General features: G+C 44.1%; 1 protein-coding gene across 1 annotated transcript in view; it reads right to left on the reverse strand.

Moving 5' to 3' along the window:
• LOC124121101 (hepatocyte growth factor receptor-like) overlaps positions 1-23,181 on the reverse strand; it is a 124,141-nt gene that overhangs the window by 6,308 nt on the left and 94,652 nt on the right. The window contains exons 15-16 of the mRNA XM_048396923.1: positions 4,083-4,242; positions 996-1,132 (exon numbers count right to left, since the gene is read on the reverse strand). Coding sequence (XP_048252880.1) covers positions 996-1,132; positions 4,083-4,242 — 297 coding nt within the window. The remainder of the gene's footprint in view (positions 1-995; positions 1,133-4,082; positions 4,243-23,181) is intronic.

Here is a 23,181-nt window from a genome sequence, read left to right on the forward strand (position 1 = left end):
AGGTGGGTGGGTTGGGGGGGGGGGGGGGGGGTATATGTAACAATGTAGGCAACAAATCTATATTGATAGTAATGACTTGTGAATAAGCATCAGTAACATGAAGAAATGGCTCAATTAAATGTGCATAGTCGGGATTTGACGTCGTTTGGGCAAAATTCCAGCCTTTTCTATCCAGAAATTGATTTTACGCTCTGTACCCTTGTGGAGAATCGAACCAGGGTCTGGGATTTAATGAGCCAACGCATAAACCACTATGCTATCCCAGCGTCCCATTAAACTTATCAACATCGTTTGCGTGTTGTTTAGATGTACATTTTCGATAATATATATAATATTATACAAATATTATTGGGCGTTGAGGAAAATATCTTGTTCCACAGAGGTCGCTGTAAACTGTTTAAACCTGCCCCCTCGCTCGAAGTTACATTACCCATAATCCATGTTATGTTTCCGAGTCAGTGTATGTCCCAAGCACATAATGCTTGTGACTAAACTTGGGATCGGGTGGTCAGGCTCTACTACTGTCCTGACTGGTATCATCTGTACGTCAATGGCGTTGATAGTTGCTCAAGCTTTCAGTCACTGGTGTGCCTGGTCATTCTCGATTATTTACAGGTCATATACAGATATAACTTCAATAATGATGGACCGCCTCCGTGGTCTAATGGTAGAGCGTCCGCCCGGAGATATTTGGGCGGCATAGCAAAAAACATTAAAAGTTGGTACTTGTTGTTACCCTGCTTGGCGCTCGGCATTGAGGTGCTAAAACAAGGACTGGCGTCAGTATACTGTGTCTGAGTGGGGCATTCAAAGTGAACTGCGCCATGGCATCTCAGTGAGCTAGCACTATAACATCGGCATTAGTCCGGACTAGTACACGCAGCCATACACTTTGCTCCAATTACCTTGTGGATCATGGAGCTTTAGGTAGGTGTATAATGACATGTTTACCCAAATTAGTCTACAATTATGAACGCCTTGGTTGTGTTACTTACAACTCATTACTGCAGAACCAGGGTTGTTGAAGACGCCGGCCATGTTGGAGGAAGAGCGTGATATCCCATCCATCCACCCCCGGGTAGGGTGTGGCTCCACGTGTCAGCACCTCCCACAGAACCACACCCAGAGACCACTGTAAGGGAACGTTTCGAAGTTAAATCAAGAACCCACTGCAACGAAACAGATGACAGATACGGCCAACTCCTGTTATACCAAATATTCAGTCTGGGTAAGTCTTTTATCCGACTTACGTGTTATTTGTCTATTAAGTAACGCTGTTACAAAACATATTGCCCTGTGCATACAGAACATCTGAGTTTTGCGTAACAAGAGAGAGCTTTATTATATACTTAAACGTAAAAAACTGTGTTTTCTGAAGTTGAGAAAAGTGAAGTTTTCCTTGCAGTGACATAACACTTGCTATTTCACTGTAGTGAACATATCACTTTGACAGAACTATTGTCTTACAAGAGTTACCTCCCATTACATTGTCTCCCTCTAGCTCCTTCCCAGCGCGTGACACCTTTGTTACACTCTCGGTAACATCGCTGCCACCAGTGTGGGCGCGGCCATTACGAGAATCTTGAAATTTGCCCTCTAACCCCATATGTAGTAACGTGTATACTTTTGTTTATGTCTTTGGGAATGCCATCATAGTTCATTTTGAAAGGCTTTACGACTGGCCATGTTTTCCAGATGAATTTACTTTGTTGTTTAAATAATCAGATTGGTTCGAGATTGCATACTAACGGAAAATCAACCAACTTCTCCCTTACATTCTTACTATATCAAATAAGAAAGTAATTTATCAGCGGTAAGTGTATTCGGCGTCACAGCAGTCGTCACTTGTTTGTAAACATAACGGTCATTCGGTTGCGAGTTCAACTCCAAGCATGGTTGGGGCCACCTATCACAGTGGGGAGTTTTGACTGGTGGCAGCGATAGTATAAGAGAGCTCCGAGAACGGACTATCGCTGTGAGGAGCTTGTGTCTCCCTTTATCGAAAGCGTCTCGCCCGTACACAAACCGTAGTCGTAATTCCTATTTACGTTAGTTCCACATTTACAAGGCAAACTAATGACAGATGTTCATTTATGGAGTAAATATCGATTCTTGCCGTTTGTTATTCTCTTGAAAATGTTTCGTTACAAACTTTAAATTTCTCATTTAACTCGTCAAACGAGACTGTTTCTTTCGCAAAGCGCCATTTTTGTTACTTGACCAGGGTGTATCCTTTCGCTTCGAACAGCGGTCTCGTCAACATTCAAGGATATATTTTGTTGAAGTTGATTTTGTATATATAATCATATCCAAATGTATGACAAAGAAATTATTTGACGTCGTATATGTTTTGTTACTTTTGTCTATATGTTTTTAAGATTTTGCAAACATGGGAGACTTTTAAAGTCTCAATTACAAGGGGTGATGAAACGTCTCTGGGTGTTAGGTAGGGAGAATTTACGTTTCAAGGTTATACATTTGTAGTGAAATAATTGAGTTTTCCCATTGACAACTACACAAAAAGTATCTAATAAATAGTGTCTCTTGGAGTATTAGGTTTCACTCATTTCGTGACGTGGAAAAGGAGATATCTCGTCACTCGATGAGAGAAACATGATATTTCACTCGAAATATGGAATATATTCCATTTCTCTCTACTTTAGCTTTGATCTAAGTTAACTCAATCCTCCAACGGCTGCAGCCTTGCGAACCCTCTTGAGCTCTTGCATCTACCAATCGCGATGAACTGACTTGGAGTTGCCTCTCTATGTTGTCCTTATCAGAAACCAGTTTGTCGTCACCTAGGACCAGCTTCCAGTACCGACCACGTCTAACTTGGAGTTGCCTCTCTATGTTGTCCTTATCAGAAACATGTTTGTCGTCACCTAGGAGCAGCTTCCCGTATCAACCACGTCTAACTTGGAGTTGCCTCTCTATGTTGTCCTTATCAGAAACCTGTTTGTCGTCACCAAGTAACAGCCTGATGTACCTCACGTCTAACTTGGAGATGCCTCTCTATATTGTCCTTATCAGAAACCTGTTTGTCGTCACCTAGGACCAGCCTCCAGGAACGAAAACGTCTAACTTGGAGTTGCCTCTCTATGTTGTCCTTATCAGAAACCTGTTTGTCGTCACGTGGTAACAGCTTCCAGTACCAAAAACGTCTAACTTGGAGTTGCCTCTCTATATTGTCCTTATCAGAAACCTGTTTGTCGTCACCTGGTACAGGCTAATGTACCGACCACGTCTAACTTGGAGATGCCTCTCTATATTGTCCTTATCAGAAACCTGTTTGTCATCACCTAGGACGAGCCTCCAGTACCGAAAACGTCTAATTTGGAGTTGCCTCTCTATATTGTCCTGATCAGACACCTGTTTGTCGTCACCTAGGACCAGCCTCCAGGAACGAAAACGTCTAACTTGGAGTTGCCTCTCTATGTTGTCCTTATCAGAAACCTGTTTGTCGTCACCTGGTAACAGCTTCCAGTACCAAAAACGTCTAACTTGGAGTTGCCTCTCTATATTGTCCTTATCAGAAACCTGTTTGTCGTCACCTGGTAACAGCTTCCAGTACCAAAAACGTCTAACTTGGAGTTGCCTCTCTATATTGTCCTTATCAGAAACCTGTTTGTCGTCACCTAGGACCAGCCTCCAGTACCGAAAACGTCTAACTTGGAGTTGCCTCTCTATATTGTCCTAATCAGAAACCTGTTTGTCGTCACCTGGTAACAGCTTCCAGTACCAAAAACGTCTAACTTGGAGTTGCCTCTCTATATTGTCCTTATCAGAAACCTGTTTGTCGTCACCTAGGACCAGCCTCCAGTACCGAAAACGTCTAATTTGGAGTTGCCTCTCTATATTGTCCTTATCAGAAACCTGTTTGTCATCACCTGGTAACAGCTTCCAGAACCTACCACGTCTGACTTGGAGTTGACTCTCTATATTGTCCTTATCAGGAACCAGTTTGTCGTCACCTAGGACCAGCTTCCAGTACCGACCACGTCTAACTTGGAGTTGCCTCTCTATATTGTCCTTATCAGAAACCTGTTTGTCATCACCTAGGACCAGCCTCCAGTACCTACCACGTCTGACTTGGAGCTGTAGCTTCCTCTCTCCATGCTCTCTGGCGCCATCCAGCGGATCGGCAGCTTCTTCTTGTTGTCGCTGGAATAGTAGCCTTTCTCGTAGATGTCTCTGCACAGTCCGAAGTCCGCCACTTTCACACGTAGGTTGTCATTAAGCCTGGAGCATACAGGGCGGTACATACTTCATGCGATACACAGGTCAGATTAGGTGATACATACATTTTATAATGAGATACACAGTTACTCTGAGGCCATACATACGTTATATAATGTGATAGTGAGGCGGTGCATGGGACGTGGTAGATACGACATGTTAGTGAGGCGGTGCATGAGACGTGATAGATACGACATGTAATGTGATAGTGAGGCGGTGCATGTGACGTGATGGATACGTCATGTATTGTTATAGTGAGGCGATGCATGAGACGTGATATATACGACATGTAATGTGATAGTGAGACGGTGCATGAGACGTGATAGATGCGACATGTAATGTGATAGTGAGACGGCGCATAGGACGTGATAGATACGACATGTAATGTGATAGTGAGACGGTGCATGAGACGTGATAGATACGACATGTAATGTGATAGTGAGGCGATGCATGAGACGTGATAGATACGACATGAAATGTGATAGTGAGGCGGCGCATGAGACGTGATAGATACGACATGTAATGTGATAGTGAGGCGATGCATGAGACGTGATAGATACGACATGTAATGTGATAGTGAGGCGGTGCATGAGACGTGATAGATACGACATGTAATGTGATAGTGAGACGGCGCATGAGACGTGATAGATACGACATGTAATGTGATAGTGAGACGGTGCATGAGACGTGATAGATACGACATGTAATGTGATAGTGAGGCGATGCATGAAACGTGATAGATACGACATGTAATGTGATAGTGAGACGGTGCATGTGACGTGATAGATACGACATGCAATGGTATAGTGAGGCGATGCATGAGACGTGATAGATACGACATGTAATGTGATAGTGAGGCGATGCATGAGACGTGATAGATACGACATATAATGTGATAGTGAGACGGCGCATAGGACGTGATAGATACGACATGTAATGTGATAGTGAGACGGCGCATAGGACGTGATAGATACGACATGTAATGTGAAAGTGAGACGTGCATGAGACGTGATAGATACGACATGTAATGTGATAGTGAGGCGATGCATGAGACGTGATAGATACGACATGTAATGTGATAGTGAGACGGTGCATGAGACGTGATAGATACGACATGTAATGTGATAGTGAGACGGCGCATGTGACGTGATAGATACGACATGTAATGTGATATTGAGACGGCGCATAGGACGTGATAGATACGACATGTAATGTGATAGTGAGGCGGTGCATGAGACGTGATAGATACGACATGTAATGTGATAGTGAGGCGATGCATGAGACGTGATAGATACGACATGTAATGTGATAGTGAGACGGTGCATGTGACGTGATAGATACGACATGTAATGTGATAGTGAGACGGTGCATAGGACGTTATAGATACGACATGTAATGTGATAGTGAGACGGCGCATAGGACGTGATAGATACGACATGTAATGTGATAATGAGACGGCGCATAGGACGTGATAGATACGACATGTAATGTGATAGTGAGACGGTGCATGTGACGTGATAGATACGACATGTAATGTGATAGTGAGACGGCGCATAGGACGTGATAGATACGACATGTAATGTGATAGTGAGGCGGCGCATAGGACGTGATAGATACGACATGTAATGTGATAGTGAGAAGGTGCATGTGACGTGATAGATACGACATGTATTGTGATAGTGAGGCGATGCATGAGACGTGATACATACGACATGTAATGTGATAGTGAGACGGCGCATAGAACGTGATAGATACGACATGTAATGTGATAGTGAGACGGCGCATAGGACGTGATAGATACGACATGTAATGTGATAGTGAGACGGTGCATGTGACGTGATAGATACGACATGTAATGTGATAGTGAGACGGTGCATGAGACGTGATAGATACGACATGTAATGTGATAGTGTGGCGATGCATGAGACGTGATAGATACGACATGTAATGTGATAGTGAGACGGTGCATGAGACGTGATAGATACGACATGTAATGTGATAGTGAGGCGATGCATGAGACGTGATAGATACGACATGTAATGTGATAGTGAGGCGATGCATGACACTTGATAGATACGACATGTAATGTGATAGTGAGACGGTGCATAGGACGTGATAGATACGACATTTAATGTGATATTGAGACGGCGCATAGGACGTGATAGATACGACATGTAATGTGATAGTGAGGCGATGCATGAGACGTGATAGATACGACATGTAATGTGATAGTGAGACGGTGCATGAGACGTGATAGATACGACATGAAATGTGATAGTGAGACGGTGCATGTGACGTGATAGATACGACATGTAATGTGATATTGAGACGGCGCATAGGACGTGATAGATACGACATGTAATAGTGAGACGGTGCATGAGACGTGATAGATACGACATGTAATGTGATAGTGAGACGGTGCATAGGACGTGATAGATACGACATGTAATGTGATAGTGAGGCGGCGCATAGGACGTGATAGATACGACATGTAATGTGATAGTGAGAAGGTGCATGTGACGTGATAGATACGACATGTAATGTGATAGTGAGGCGATGCATGAGACGTGATGGATACGACATGTAATGTGATAGTGAGACGGCGCATAGGACGTGATAGATACGACATGTAATGTGATAGTGAGACGGTGCATAGGACGTGATAGATACGACATGTAATGTGATAGTGAGACGGTGCATGAGACGTGATAGATACGACATGTAATGTGATAGTGAGGCGGCGCATAGGACGTGATAGATACGACATGTAATGTGATAGTGAGACGGTGCATGAGACGTGATAGATACGACATGTAATGTGATAGTGAGACGGTGCATGAGACGTGATAGATACGACATGTAATGTGATAGTGAGGCGGCGCATAGGACGTGATAGATACGACATGTAATGTGATAGTGAGACGGTGCATGAGACGTGATAGATACGACATGTAATGTGATAGTGAGACGGTGCATGAGACGTGATAGATACGACATGTAATGTGATAGTGAGACGGTGCATGAGACGTGATAGATACGACATGTAATGTGATAGTGAGACGGTGCATGAGACGTGATAGATACGACATGTAATGTGATAGTGAGACGGCGCATAGGACGTGATAGATACGTCATGTAATGTGAAAGTGAGACGTGCATGAGACGTGATAGATACGACATGTAATGTGATAGTGAGGCGATGCATGAGACGTGATAGATACGACATGTAATGTGATAGTGAGACGGTGCATGAGACGTGATAGATACGACATGTAATGTGATAGTGAGACGGCGCATGTGACGTGATAGATACGACATGTAATGTGATATTGAGACGGCGCATAGGACGTGATAGATACGACATGTAATGTGATAGTGAGGCGGTGCATGAGACGTGATAGATACGACATGTAATGTGATAGTGAGGCGATGCATGAGACGTGATAGATACGACATGTAATGTGATAGTGAGACGGTGCATGTGACGTGATAGATACGACATGTAATGTGATAGTGAGACGGTGCATAGGACGTGATAGATACGACATGTAATGTGATAGTGAGACGGCGCATAGGACGTGATAGATACGACATGTAATAGTGAGACGGTGCATGAGACGTGATAGATACGACATGTAATGTGATAGTGAGACGGTGCATAGGACGTGATAGATACGACATGTAATGTGATAGTGAGGCGGCGCATAGGACGTGATAGATACGACATGTAATGTGATAGTGAGAAGGTGCATGTGACGTGATAGATACGACATGTAATGTGATAGTGAGGCGATGCATGAGACGTGATAGATACGACATGTAATGTGATAGTGAGACGGCGCATAGGACGTGATAGATACGACATGTAATGTGATAGTGAGACGGTGCATAGGACGTGATAGATACGACATGTAATGTGATAGTGAGACGGTGCATGAGACTTGATAGATACGACATGTAATGTGATAGTGAGGCGGCGCATGTGACGTGATAGATACGACATGTAATGTGATAGTGAGACGGTGCATGAGACGTGATAGATACGACATGTAATGTGATAGTGAGACGGTGCATGAGACGTGATAGATACGACATGTAATGTGATAGTGAGGCGGCGCATAGGACGTGATAGATACGACATGTAATGTGATAGTGAGACGGTGCATGAGACGTGATAGATACGACATGTAATGTGATAGTGAGACGGTGCATGAGACGTGATAGATACGACATGTAATGTGATAGTGAGACGGTGCATGAGACGTGATAGATACGACATGTAATGTGATAGTGAGACGGTGCATGAGACGTGATAGATACGACATGTAATGTGATAGTGAGACGGCGCATAGGACGTGATAGATACGTCATGTAATGTGAAAGTGAGACGTGCATAGGACGTGATAGATACGACATGTAATGTGATAGTGAGGCGATGCATGAGACGTGATAGATACGACATGTAATGTGATAGTGAGACGGTGCATGAGACGTGATAGATACGACATGTAATGTGATAGTGAGACGGTGCATGTGACGTGATAGATACGACATGTAATGTGATAGTGAGACGGTGCATAGGACGTGATAGATACGACATGTAATGTGATAGTGAGACGGCGCATAGGACGTGATAGATACGACATGTAATGTGATAATGAGACGGCGCATAGGACGTGATAGATACGACATGTAATGTGATAGTGAGACGGCGCATAGGACGTCATAGATACGACATGTAATGTGATAGTGAGACGGTGCATGTGACGTGATAGATACGACATGTAATGTGATAGTGAGACGGCGCATAGGACGTGATAGATACGACATGTAATGTGATAGTGAGGCGGCGCATAGGACGTGATAGATACGACATGTAATGTGATAGTGAGAAGGTGCATGTGACGTGATAGATACGACATGTAATGTGATAGTGAGGCGATGCATGAGACGTGATACATACGACATGTAATGTGATAGTGAGACGGCGCATAGAACGTGATAGATACGACATGTAATGTGATAGTGAGACGGCGCATAGGACGTGATAGATACGACATGTAATGTGATAGTGAGACGGTGCATGTGACGTGATAGATACGACATGTAATGTGATAGTGAGACGGTGCATGAGACGTGATAGATACGACATGTAATGTGATAGTGTGGCGATGCATGAGACGTGATAGATACGACATGTAATGTGATAGTGAGACGGTGCATGAGACGTGATAGATACGACATGTAATGTGATAGTGAGGCGATGCATGAGACGTGATAGATACGACATGTAATGTGATAATGAGGCGATGCATGAGACTTGATAGATACGACATGTAATGTGATAGTGAGACGGCGCATAGGACGTGATAGATACGACATGTAATGTGATATTGAGACGGCGCATAGGACGTGATAGATACGACATGTAATGTGATAGTGAGGCGATGCATGAGACGTGATAGATACGACATGTAATGTGATAGTGAGACGGTGCATGAGACGTGATAGATACGACATGAAATGTGATAGTGAGACGGTGCATGTGACGTGATAGATACGACATGTAATGTGATATTGAGACGGCGCATAGGACGTGATAGATACGACATGTAATAGTGAGACGGTGCATGAGACGTGATAGATACGACATGAAATGTGATAGTGAGACGGTGCATGTGACGTGATAGATACGACATGTAATGTGATAGTGAGGCGATGCATGAGACGTGATAGATACGACATGTAATGTGATAGTGAGACGGCGCATGAGACGTGATAGATACGACATGTAATGTGATAGTGAGACGGTGCATTTGACGTGATAGATACGACATGTAATGTGATAGTGAGGCGATGCATGAGACGTGATAGATACGACATGTAATGTGATAGTGAGACGGCGCATAGGACGTGATAGATACGACATGTAATGTGATAGTGAGGCGGCGCATAGGACGTGATAGATACGACATGTAATGTGATAGTGAGAAGGTGCATGTGACGTGATAGATACGACATGTAATGTGATAGTGAGGCGATGCATGAGACGTGATAGATACGACATGTAATGTGATAGTGAGACGGTGCATGAGACGTGATAGATACGACATGTAATGTGATAGTGAGGCGGCGCATGTGACGTGATAGATACGACATGAAATGTGATAGTGAGGCGGTGCATGAGACGTGATAGATACGACATGTAATGTGATAGTGAGGCGGCGCATGTGACGTGATAGATACGACATGTAATGTGATAGTGAGACGGTGCATGAGACGTGATAGATACGACATGTAATGTGATAGTGAGACGGTGCATGAGACGTGATAGATACGACATGTAATGTGATAGTGAGGCGGCGCATAGGACGTGATAGATACGACATGTAATGTGATAGTGAGACGGTGCATAAGACGTGATAGATACGACATGTAATGTGATAGTGAGGCGGCGCATGTGACGTGATAGATACGACATGTAATGTGATAGTGAGACCGCGCATGTGACGTGATAGATACGACATGTAATGTGATAGTGAGGCGGTGCATGAGACGTGATAGATACGACATGTAATGTGATAGTGAGACGGTGCATGAGACGTGATAGATACGACATGTAATGTGATAGTGAGACGGTGCATGAGACGTGATAGATACGACATGTAATGTGATAGTGTGGCGATGCATGAGACGTGATAGATACGACATGTAATGTGATAGTGAGACGGTGCATGAGACGTGATAGATACGACATGTAATGTGATAGTGAGGCGATGCATGAGACGTGATAGATACGACATGTAATGTGATAATGAGGCGATGCATGAGACTTGATAGATACGACATGTAATGTGATAGTGAGACGGCGCATAGGACGTGATAGATACGACATGTAATGTGATATTGAGACGGCGCATAGGACGTGATAGATACGACATGTAATGTGATAGTGAGGCGATGCATGAGACGTGATAGATACGACATGTAATGTGATAGTGAGACGGTGCATGAGACTTGATAGATACGACATGAAATGTGATAGTGAGACGGTGCATGTGACGTGATAGATACGACATGTAATGTGATATTGAGACGGCGCATAGGACGTGATAGATACGACATGTAATAGTGAGACGGTGCATGAGACGTGATAGATACGACATGAAATGTGATAGTGAGACGGTGCATGTGACGTGATAGATACGACATGTAATGTGATAGTGAGGCGATGCATGAGACGTGATAGATACGACATGTAATGTGATAGTGAGACGGCGCATGAGACGTGATAGATACGACATGTAATGTGATAGTGAGACGGTGCATTTGACGTGATAGATACGACATGTAATGTGATAGTGAGGCGATGCATGAGACGTGATAGATACGACATGTAATGTGATAGTGAGACGGCGCATAGGACGTGATAGATACGACATGTAATGTGATAGTGAGGCGGCGCATAGGACGTGATAGATACGACATGTAATGTGATAGTGAGAAGGTGCATGTGACGTGATAGATACGACATGTAATGTGATAGTGAGGCGATGCATGAGACGTGATAGATACGACATGTAATGTGATAGTGAGACGGTGCATGAGACGTGATAGATACGACATGTAATGTGATAGTGAGGCGGCGCATGTGACGTGATAGATACGACATGAAATGTGATAGTGAGGCGGTGCATGAGACGTGATAGATACGACATGTAATGTGATAGTGAGGCGGCGCATGTGACGTGATAGATACGACATGTAATGTGATAGTGAGACGGTGCATGAGACGTGATAGATACGACATGTAATGTGATAGTGAGACGGTGCATGAGACGTGATAGATACGACATGTAATGTGATAGTGAGGCGGCGCATAGGACGTGATAGATACGACATGTAATGTGATAGTGAGACGGTGCATAAGACGTGATAGATACGACATGTAATGTGATAGTGAGGCGGCGCATGTGACGTGATAGATACGACATGTAATGTGATAGTGAGACCGCGCATGTGACGTGATAGATACGACATGTAATGTGATAGTGAGGCGGTGCATGAGACGTGATAGATACGACATGTAATGTGATAGTGAGACGGTGCATGAGACGTGATAGATACGACATGTAATGTGATAGTGAGACGGTGCATGAGACGTGATAGATACGACATGTAATGTGATAGTGAGACGGTGCATTTGACGTGATAGATACGACATGTAATGTGATAGTGAGGCGATGCATGAGACGTGATAGATACGACATGTAATGTGATAGTGAGACGGCGCATAGGACGTGATAGATACGACATGTAATGTGATAGTGAGGCGGCGCATAGGACGTGATAGATACGACATGTAATGTGATAGTGAGAAGGTGCATGTGACGTGATAGATACGACATGTAATGTGATAGTGAGGCGATGCATGAGACGTGATAGATACGACATGTAATGTGATAGTGAGACGGTGCATGAGACGTGATAGATACGACATGTAATGTGATAGTGAGGCGGCGCATGTGACGTGATAGATACGACATGAAATGTGATAGTGAGGCGGTGCATGAGACGTGATAGATACGACATGTAATGTGATAGTGAGGCGGCGCATGTGACGTGATAGATACGACATGTAATGTGATAGTGAGACGGTGCATGAGACGTGATAGATACGACATGTAATGTGATAGTGAGACGGTGCATGAGACGTGATAGATACGACATGTAATGTGATAGTGAGGCGGCGCATAGGACGTGATAGATACGACATGTAATGTGATAGTGAGACGGTGCATAAGACGTGATAGATACGACATGTAATGTGATAGTGAGGCGGCGCATGTGACGTGATAGATACGACATGTAATGTGATAGTGAGACCGCGCATGTGACGTGATAGATACGACATGTAATGTGATAGTGAGGCGGTGCATGAGACGTGATAGATACGACATGTAATGTGATAGTGAGACGGTGCATGAGACGTGATAGATACGACATGTAATGTGATAGTGAGACGGTGCATGAGACGTGATAGATACGACATGTAATGTGATAGTGAGACGGCGCATAGGACGTGATAGATACGTCATGTAATGTGAAAGTGAGACGGTGCATGAGACGTGATAGATACGACATGTAATGTGATAGTGAGGCGATGCATGAGACGTGATAGATACGACATGTAATGTGATAGTGAGACGGTGCATGAGACGTGATAGATACGACATGTAATGTGATAGTGAGGCGATGCATGAGACGTGATAGATACGACATGTAATGTGATAGTGAGGCGATGCATGAGACGTGATAGATACGACATGTAATGTGATAGTGAGGCGGCGCATGTGACGTGATAGATACGACATGTAATGTGATAGTGAGACGGTGCATGAGACGTGATAGATACGACATGTAATGTGATAGTGAGGCGGCGCATAGGACGTGATAGATACGACATGTAATGTGATAGTGAGACGGTGCATGAGACTTGATAGATACGACATGTAATGTGATAGTGAGGCGGCGCATGTGACGTGATAGATACGACATGTAATGTGATAGTGAGACGGCGCATCTGACGTGATAGATACGACATGTAATGTGATAGTGAGGCGGTGCATGAGACGTGATAGATACGACATGTAATGTGATAGTGAGACGGTGCATGAGACGTGATAGATACGACATGTAATGTGATAGTGAGACGGTGCATGAGACGTGATAGATACGACATGTAATGTGATAGTGAGACGGTGCATGAGACGTGATAGATACGACATGTAATGTGATAGTGAGGCGACGCATGAGACGTGATAGATACGACATGTAATGTGATAGTGAGACGGCGCATAGGACGTGATAGATACGACATGTAATGTGATATTGAGACGGCGCATAGGACGTGATAGATACGACATGTAATGTGATAGTGAGGCGGTGCATGAGACGTGATAGATACGACATGTAATGTGATAGTGAGGCGATGCATGAGACGTGATAGATACGACATGTAATGTGATAGTGAGACTGTGCATGTGACGTGATAGATACGACATGTAATGTGATAGTGAGACGGTGCATAGGACGTGATAGATACGACATGTAATGTGATAGTGAGACGGCGCATAGGACGTGATAGATACGTCATGTAATGTGATAGTGAGACGGCGCATAGGACGTGATAGATACGACATGTAATGTGATAGTGAGATGGTGCATGTGACGTGATAGATACGACATGTAATGTGATAGTGAGACGGCGCATAGGACGTGATAGATACGACATGTAATGTGATAGTGAGGCGGCGCATAGGACGTGATAGATACGACATGTAATGTGATAGTGAGAAGGTGCATGTGACGTGATAGATACGACATGTAATGTGATAGTGAGGCGATGCATGAGACGTGATAGATACGACATGTAATGTGATAGTGAGACGGCGCATAGGACGTGATAGATACGACATGTAATGTGATAGTGAGACGGCGCATAGGACGTGATAGATACGACATGTAATGTGATAGTGAGACGGTGCATGTGACGTGATAGATACGACATGTAATGTGATAGTGAGACGGTGCATGAGACGTGATAGATACGACATGTAATGTGATAGTGAGACGGCGCATGTGACGTGATAGATACGACATGTAATGTGATAGTGAGGCGGCGCATAGGACGTGATAGATATGTCATGTAATTTGAAAGTGAGACGGTGCATGAGACGTGATAGATACGACATGTAATGTGATAGTAAGGCGATGCATGAGACGTGATAGATACGACATGTAATGTGATAGTGAAACGGTGCATGTGACGTGATAGATACGACATGTAATGTGATAGTGAGACGGTGCATGAGACGTGATAGATACGACATGTAATGTGATAGTGAGACGGCGCATGTGACGTGATAGATACGACATGTAATGTGATAGTGAGACGGTGCATGAGACGTGATAGATACGACATGTAATGTGATAGTGAGACGGTGCATGAGACGTGATAGATACGACATGTAATGTGATAGTGAGACGGTGCATGAGACGTGATAGATACGACATGTAATGTGATAGTGAGACGGTGCATGAGACGTGATAGATACGACATGTAATGTGATAGTGAGGCGGCGCATGTGACGTGATAGATACGACATGTAATGTGATAGTGAGACGGTGCATGAGACGTGATAGATACGACATGTAATGTGATAGTGAGGCGGCGCATGTGACGTGATAGATACGACATGTAATGTGATAGTGAGACGGCGCATGTGACGTGATAGATACGACATGTAATGTGATAGTGAGGCGGTGGATGAGACGTGATAGATACGACATGTAATGTGATAGTGAGACGGTGCATGAGACGTGATAGATACGACATGTAATGTGATAGTGAGACGGTGCATGAGACGTGATAGATACGACATGTAATGTGATAGTGAGACTGTGCATGAGACGTGATAGATACGACATGTAATGTGATAGTGAGGCGGTGCATGAGACGTGATAGATACGACATGTAATGTGATAGTGAGGCGATGCATGAGAAGTGATAGATACGACATGTAATGTGATAGTGAGACGGCGCATGTGACGTGATAGATACGACATGTAATGTGATATTGAGACGGCGCATAGGACGTGATAGATACGACATGTAATGTGATAGTGAGGCGGTGCATGAGACGTGATAGATACGACATGTAATGTGATAGTGAGACGGTGCATGAGACGTGATAGATACGACATGAAATGTGATAGTGAGGCAATCCATGAGACGTGATAGATACGACATGTAATGTGATAGTGAGACGGTGCATGTGACGTGATAGATACGACATGTAATGTGATAGTGAGGCGGTGCATGAGACGTGATAGATACGACATGTAATGTGATAGTGAGACGGTGCATGAGACGTGATAGATACGACATGTAATGTGATAGTGAGACGGTGCATGAGACGTGATAGATACGACATGTAATGTGATAGTGAGACGGTGCATGAGACGTGATAGATACGACATGTAATGTGATAGTGAGGCGACGCATGAGACGTGATAGATACGACATGTAATGTGATGGTGAGACGGCGCACAGGACGTGATAGATACGACATGTAATGTGATATTGAGACGGCGCATAGGACGTGATAGATACGACATGTAATGTGATAGTGAGGCGGTGCATGAGACGTGATAGATACGACATGTAATGTGATAGTGAGGCGGTGCATGAGACGTGATAGATACGACATGTAATGTGATAGTGAGACGGTGCATGTGACGTGATAGATACGACATGTAATGTGATAGTGAGACGGTGCATAGGACGTCATAGATACGACATGTAATGTGATAGTGAGACGGCGCATAGGACGTGATAGATACGACATGTAATGTGATAGTGAGACGGCGCATAGGACGTGATAGATACGACATGTAATGTGATAGTGAGACGGCGCATAGGACGTGATAGATACGACATGTAATGTGATAGTGAGATGGTGCATGTGACGTGATAGATACGACATGTAATGTGATAGTGAGACGGTGCATGAGACGTGATAGATACGACATGTAATGTGATAGTGAGACGGCGCATGTGACGTGATAGATACGACATGTAATGTGATAGTGAGGCGGCGCATAGGACGTGATAGATATGTCATGTAATGTGAAAGTGAGACGGTGCATGAGACGTGATAGATACGACATGTAATGTGATAGTGAGGCGATGCATGAGACGTGATAGATACGACATGTAATGTGATAGTGAAACGGTGCATGTGACGTGATAGATACGACATGTAATGTGATAGTGAGACGGTGCATGAGACGTGATAGATACGACATGTAATGTGATAGTGAGACGGCGCATGTGACGTGATAGATACGACATGTAATGTGATAGTGAGACGGTGCATGAGACGTGATTGATACGACATGTAATGTGATAGTGAGACGGTGCATGAGACGTGATAGATACGACATGTAATGTGATAGTGAGACGGTGCATGAGACGTGATAGATACGACATGTAATGTGATAGTGAGACGGTGCATGAGACGTGATAGATACGACATGTAATGTGATAGTGAGGCGGCGCATAGGACGTGATAGATACGACATGTAATGTGATAGTGAGACGGTGCATGAGACGTGATAGATACGACATGTAATGTGATAGTGAGGCGGCGCATGTGACGTGATAGATACGACTTGTAATGTGATAGTGAGACGGCGCATGTGATGTGATAGATACGACATGTAATGTGATAGTGAGACGGCGCATGTGACGTGATAGATACGACATGTAATGTGATAGTGAGGCGGTGCATGAGACGTGATAGATACGACATGTAATGTGATAGTGAGACGGTGCATGAGACGTGATAGATACGACATGTAATGTGATAGTGAGACGGTGCATGAGACGTGATAGATACGACATGTAATGTGATAGTGAGACTGTGCATGAGACGTGATAGATACGACATGTAATGTGATAGTGAGGCGGTGCATGAGACGTGATAGATACGACATGTAATGTGATAGTGAGGCGATGCATGAGACGTGATAGATACGACATGTAATGTGATAGTGAGACGGCGCATGTGACGTGATAGATACGACATGTAATGTGATATTGAGACGGCGCATAGGACGTGATAGATACGACATGTAATGTGATAGTGAGGCGGTGCATGAGACGTGATAGATACGACATGTAATGTGATAGTGAGACGGTGCATGAGACGTGATAGATACGACATGAAATGTGATAGTGAGGCAATCCATGAGACGTGATAGATACGACATGTAATGTGATAGTGAGACGGTGCATGTGACGTGATAGATACGACATGTAATGTGATAGTGAGGCGGTGCATGAGACGTGATAGATACGACATGTAATGTGATAGTGAGACGGTGCATGAGACGTGATAGATACGACATGTAATGTGATAGTGAGACGGTGCATGAGACGTGATAGATACGACATGTAATGTGATAGTGAGACGGTGCATGAGACGTGATAGATACGACATGTAATGTGATAGTGAGGCGACGCATGAGACGTGATAGATACGACATGTAATGTGATGGTGAGACGGCGCACAGGACGTGATAGATACGACATGTAATGTGATATTGAGACGGCGCATAGGACGTGATAGATACGACATGTAATGTGATAGTGAGGCGGTGCATGAGACGTGATAGATACGACATGTAATGTGATAGTGAGGCGATGCATGAGACGTGATAGATACGACATGTAATGTGATAGTGAGACGGTGCATGTGACGTGATAGATACGACATGTAATGTGATAGTGAGACGGTGCATAGGACGTCATAGATACGACATGTAATGTGATAGTGAGACGGCGCATAGGACGTGATAGATACGACATGTAATGTGATAGTGAGACGGCGCATAGGACGTGATAGATACGACATGTAATGTGATAGTGAGACGGTGCATGAGACGTGATAGATACGACATGTAATGTGATAGTGAGACGGCGCATGTGACGTGATAGATACGACATGTAATGTGATAGTGAGGCGGCGCATAGGACGTGATAGATATGTCATGTAATGTGAAAGTGAGACGGTGCATGAGACGTGATAGATACGACATGTAATGTGATAGTGAGGCGATGCATGAGACGTGATAGATACGACATGTAATGTGATAGTGAAACGGTGCATGTGACGTGATAGATACGACATGTAATGTGATAGTGAGGCGATGCATGAGACGTGATAGATACGACATGTAATGTGATAGTGAGGCGGTGCATGAGACGTGATAGATACGACATGTAATGTGATAGTGAGGCGATGCATGAGACGTGATAGATACGACATGTAATGTGATAGTGAGACGGCGCATGTGACGTGATAGATACGACATGTAATGTGATATTGAGACGGCGCATAGGACGTGATAGATACGACATGTAATGTGATAGTGAGGCGGTGCATGAGACGTGATAGATACGACATGTAATGTGATAGTGAGACGGTGCATGAGACGTGATAGATACGACATGAAATGTGATAGTGAGGCAATCCATGAGACGTGATAGATACGACATGTAATGTGATAGTGAGACGGTGCATGTGACGTGATAGATACGACATGTAATGTGATAGTGAGGCGGTGCATGAGACGTGATAGATACGACATGTAATGTGATAGTGAGACGGTGCATGAGACGTGATAGATACGACATGTAATGTGATAGTGAGACGGTGCATGAGACGTGATAGATACGACATGTAATGTGATAGTGAGACGGTGCATGAGACGTGATAGATACGACATGTAATGTGATAGTGAGGCGACGCATGAGACGTGATAGATACGACATGTAATGTGATGGTGAGACGGCGCACAGGACGTGATAGATACGACATGTAATGTGATATTGAGACGGCGCATAGGACGTGATAGATACGACATGTAATGTGATAGTGAGGCGGTGCATGAGACGTGATAGATACGACATGTAATGTGATAGTGAGGCGATGCATGAGACGTGATAGATACGACATGTAATGTGATAGTGAGACGGTGCATGTGACGTGATAGATACGACATGTAATGTGATAGTGAGACGGTGCATAGGACGTCATAGATACGACATGTAATGTGATAGTGAGACGGCGCATAGGACGTGATAGATACGACATGTAATGTGATAGTGAGACGGCGCATAGGACGTGATAGATACGACATGTAATGTGATAGTGAGACGGCGCATAGGACGTGATAGATACGACATGTAATGTGATAGTGAGATGGTGCATGTGACGTGATAGATACGACATGTAATGTGATAGTGAGACGGTGCATGAGACGTGATAGATACGACATGTAATGTGATAGTGAGACGGCGCATGTGACGTGATAGATACGACATGTAATGTGATAGTGAGGCGGCGCATAGGACGTGATAGATATGTCATGTAATGTGAAAGTGAGACGGTGCATGAGACGTGATAGATACGACATGTAATGTGATAGTGAGGCGATGCATGAGACGTGATAGATACGACATGTAATGTGATAGTGAAACGGTGCATGTGACGTGATAGATACGACATGTAATGTGATAGTGAGACGGTGCATGAGACGTGATAGATACGACATGTAATGTGATAGTGAGACGGCGCATGTGACGTGATAGATACGACATGTAATGTGATAGTGAGACGGTGCATGAGACGTGATTGATACGACATGTAATGTGATAGTGAGACGGTGCATGAGACGTGATAGATACGACATGTAATGTGATAGTGAGACGGTGCATGAGACGTGATAGATACGACATGTAATGTGATAGTGAGACGGTGCATGAGACGTGATAGATACGACATGTAATGTGATAGTGAGGCGGCGCATAGGACGTGATAGATACGACATGTAATGTGATAGTGAGACGGTGCATGAGACGTGATAGATACGACATGTAATGTGATAGTGAGGCGGCGCATGTGACGTGATAGATACGACTTGTAATGTGATAGTGAGACGGCGCATGTGACGTGATAGATACGACATGTAATGTGATAGTGAGACGGTGCATGAGACGTGATAGATACGACATGTAATGTGATAGTGAGGCGATGCATGAGACGTGATAGATACGACATGTAATGTGATAGTGAGACGGCGCATAGGACGTGATAGATACGACATGTAATGTGATATTGAGACGGCGCATAGGACGTGATAGATACGACATGTAATGTGATAGTGAGGCGGTGCATGAGACGTGATAGATACGACATGTAATGTGATAGTGAGACGGTGCATGAGACGTGATAGATACGACATGAAATGTGATAGTGAGGCAATCCATGAGACGTGATAGATACGACATGTAATGTGATAGTGAGACGGTGCATGTGACGTGATAGATACGACACGTAATGTGATAGTGAGGCGGTGCATGAGACGTGATAGATACGACATGTAATGTGATAGTGAGACGGTGCATGAGACGTGATAGATACGACATGTAATGTGATAGTGAGACGGTGCATGAGACTTGATAGATACGACGTGTAATGTGATAGTGAGACGGTGCATGAGACGTGATAGATACGACATGTAATGTGATAGTGAGGCGACGCATGAGACGTGATAGATACGACATGTAATGTGATGGTGAGACGGCGCACAGGACGTGATAGATACGACATGTAATGTGATATTGAGACGGCGCATAGGACGTGATAGATACGACATGTAATGTGATAGTGAGGCGGTGCATGAGACGTGATAGATACGACATGTAATGTGATAGTGAGGCGATGCATGAGACGTGATAGATACGACATGTAATGTGATAGTGAGACGGTGCATGTGACGTGATAGATACGACATGTAATGTGATAGTGAGACGGTGCATAGGACGTGATAGATACGACATGTAATGTGATAGTGAGACGGCGCATAGGACGTGATAGATACGACATGTAATGTGATAGTGAGACGGCGCATAGGACGTGATAGATACGACATGTAATGTGATGGTGAGACGGCGCACAGGACGTGATAGATACGACATGTAATGTGATATTGAGACGGCGCATAGGACGTGATAGATACGACATGTAATGTGATAGTGAGGCGGTGCATGAGACGTGATAGATACGACATGTAATGTGATAGTGAGACGGTGCATGAGACGTGATAGATACGACATGAAATGTGATAGTGAGGCAATCCATGAGACGTGATAGATACGACATGTAATGTGATAGTGAGACGGTGCATGTGACGTGATAGATACGACATGTAATGTGATAGTGAGGCGGTGCATGAGACGTGATAGATACGACATGTAATGTGATAGTGAGACGGTGCATGAGACGTGATAGATACGACATGTAATGTGATAGTGAGACGGTGCATGAGACGTGATAGATACGACATGTAATGTGATAGTGAGACGGTGCATGAGACGTGATAGATACGACATGTAATGTGATAGTGAGGCGACGCATGAGACGTGATAGATACGACATGTAATGTGATGGTGAGACGGCGCACAGGACGTGATAGATACGACATGTAATGTGATATTGAGACGGCGCATAGGACGTGATAGATACGACATGTAATGTGATAGTGAGGCGGTGCATGAGACGTGATAGATACGACATGTAATGTGATAGTGAGGCGATGCATGAGACGTGATAGATACGACATGTAATGTGATAGTGAGACGGTGCATGTGACGTGATAGATACGACATGTAATGTGATAGTGAGACGGTGCATAGGACGTCATAGATACGACATGTAATGTGATAGTGAGACGGCGCATAGGACGTGATAGATACGACATGTAATGTGATAGTGAGACGGCGCATAGGACGTGATAGATACGACATGTAATGTGATAGTGAGACGGCGCATAGGACGTGATAGATACGACATGTAATGTGATAGTGAGATGGTGCATGTGACGTGATAGATACGACATGTAATGTGATAGTGAGACGGTGCATGAGACGTGATAGATACGACATGTAATGTGATAGTGAGACGGCGCATGTGACGTGATAGATACGACATGTAATGTGATAGTGAGGCGGCGCATAGGACGTGATAGATATGTCATGTAATGTGAAAGTGAGACGGTGCATGAGACGTGATAGATACGACATGTAATGTGATAGTGAGGCGATGCATGAGACGTGATAGATACGACATGTAATGTGATAGTGAAACGGTGCATGTGACGTGATAGATACGACATGTAATGTGATAGTGAGACGGTGCATGAGACGTGATAGATACGACATGTAATGTGATAGTGAGACGGCGCATGTGACGTGATAGATACGACATGTAATGTGATAGTGAGACGGTGCATGAGACGTGATTGATACGACAT

The sequence above is a fragment of the Haliotis rufescens genome, unplaced genomic scaffold (assembly GCF_023055435.1).
Source record: "Haliotis rufescens isolate VD_foot unplaced genomic scaffold, xgHalRufe1.0.p SCAF_16, whole genome shotgun sequence".
NCBI classification, from domain to species: Eukaryota; Metazoa; Mollusca; class Gastropoda; order Lepetellida; family Haliotidae; genus Haliotis; species Haliotis rufescens.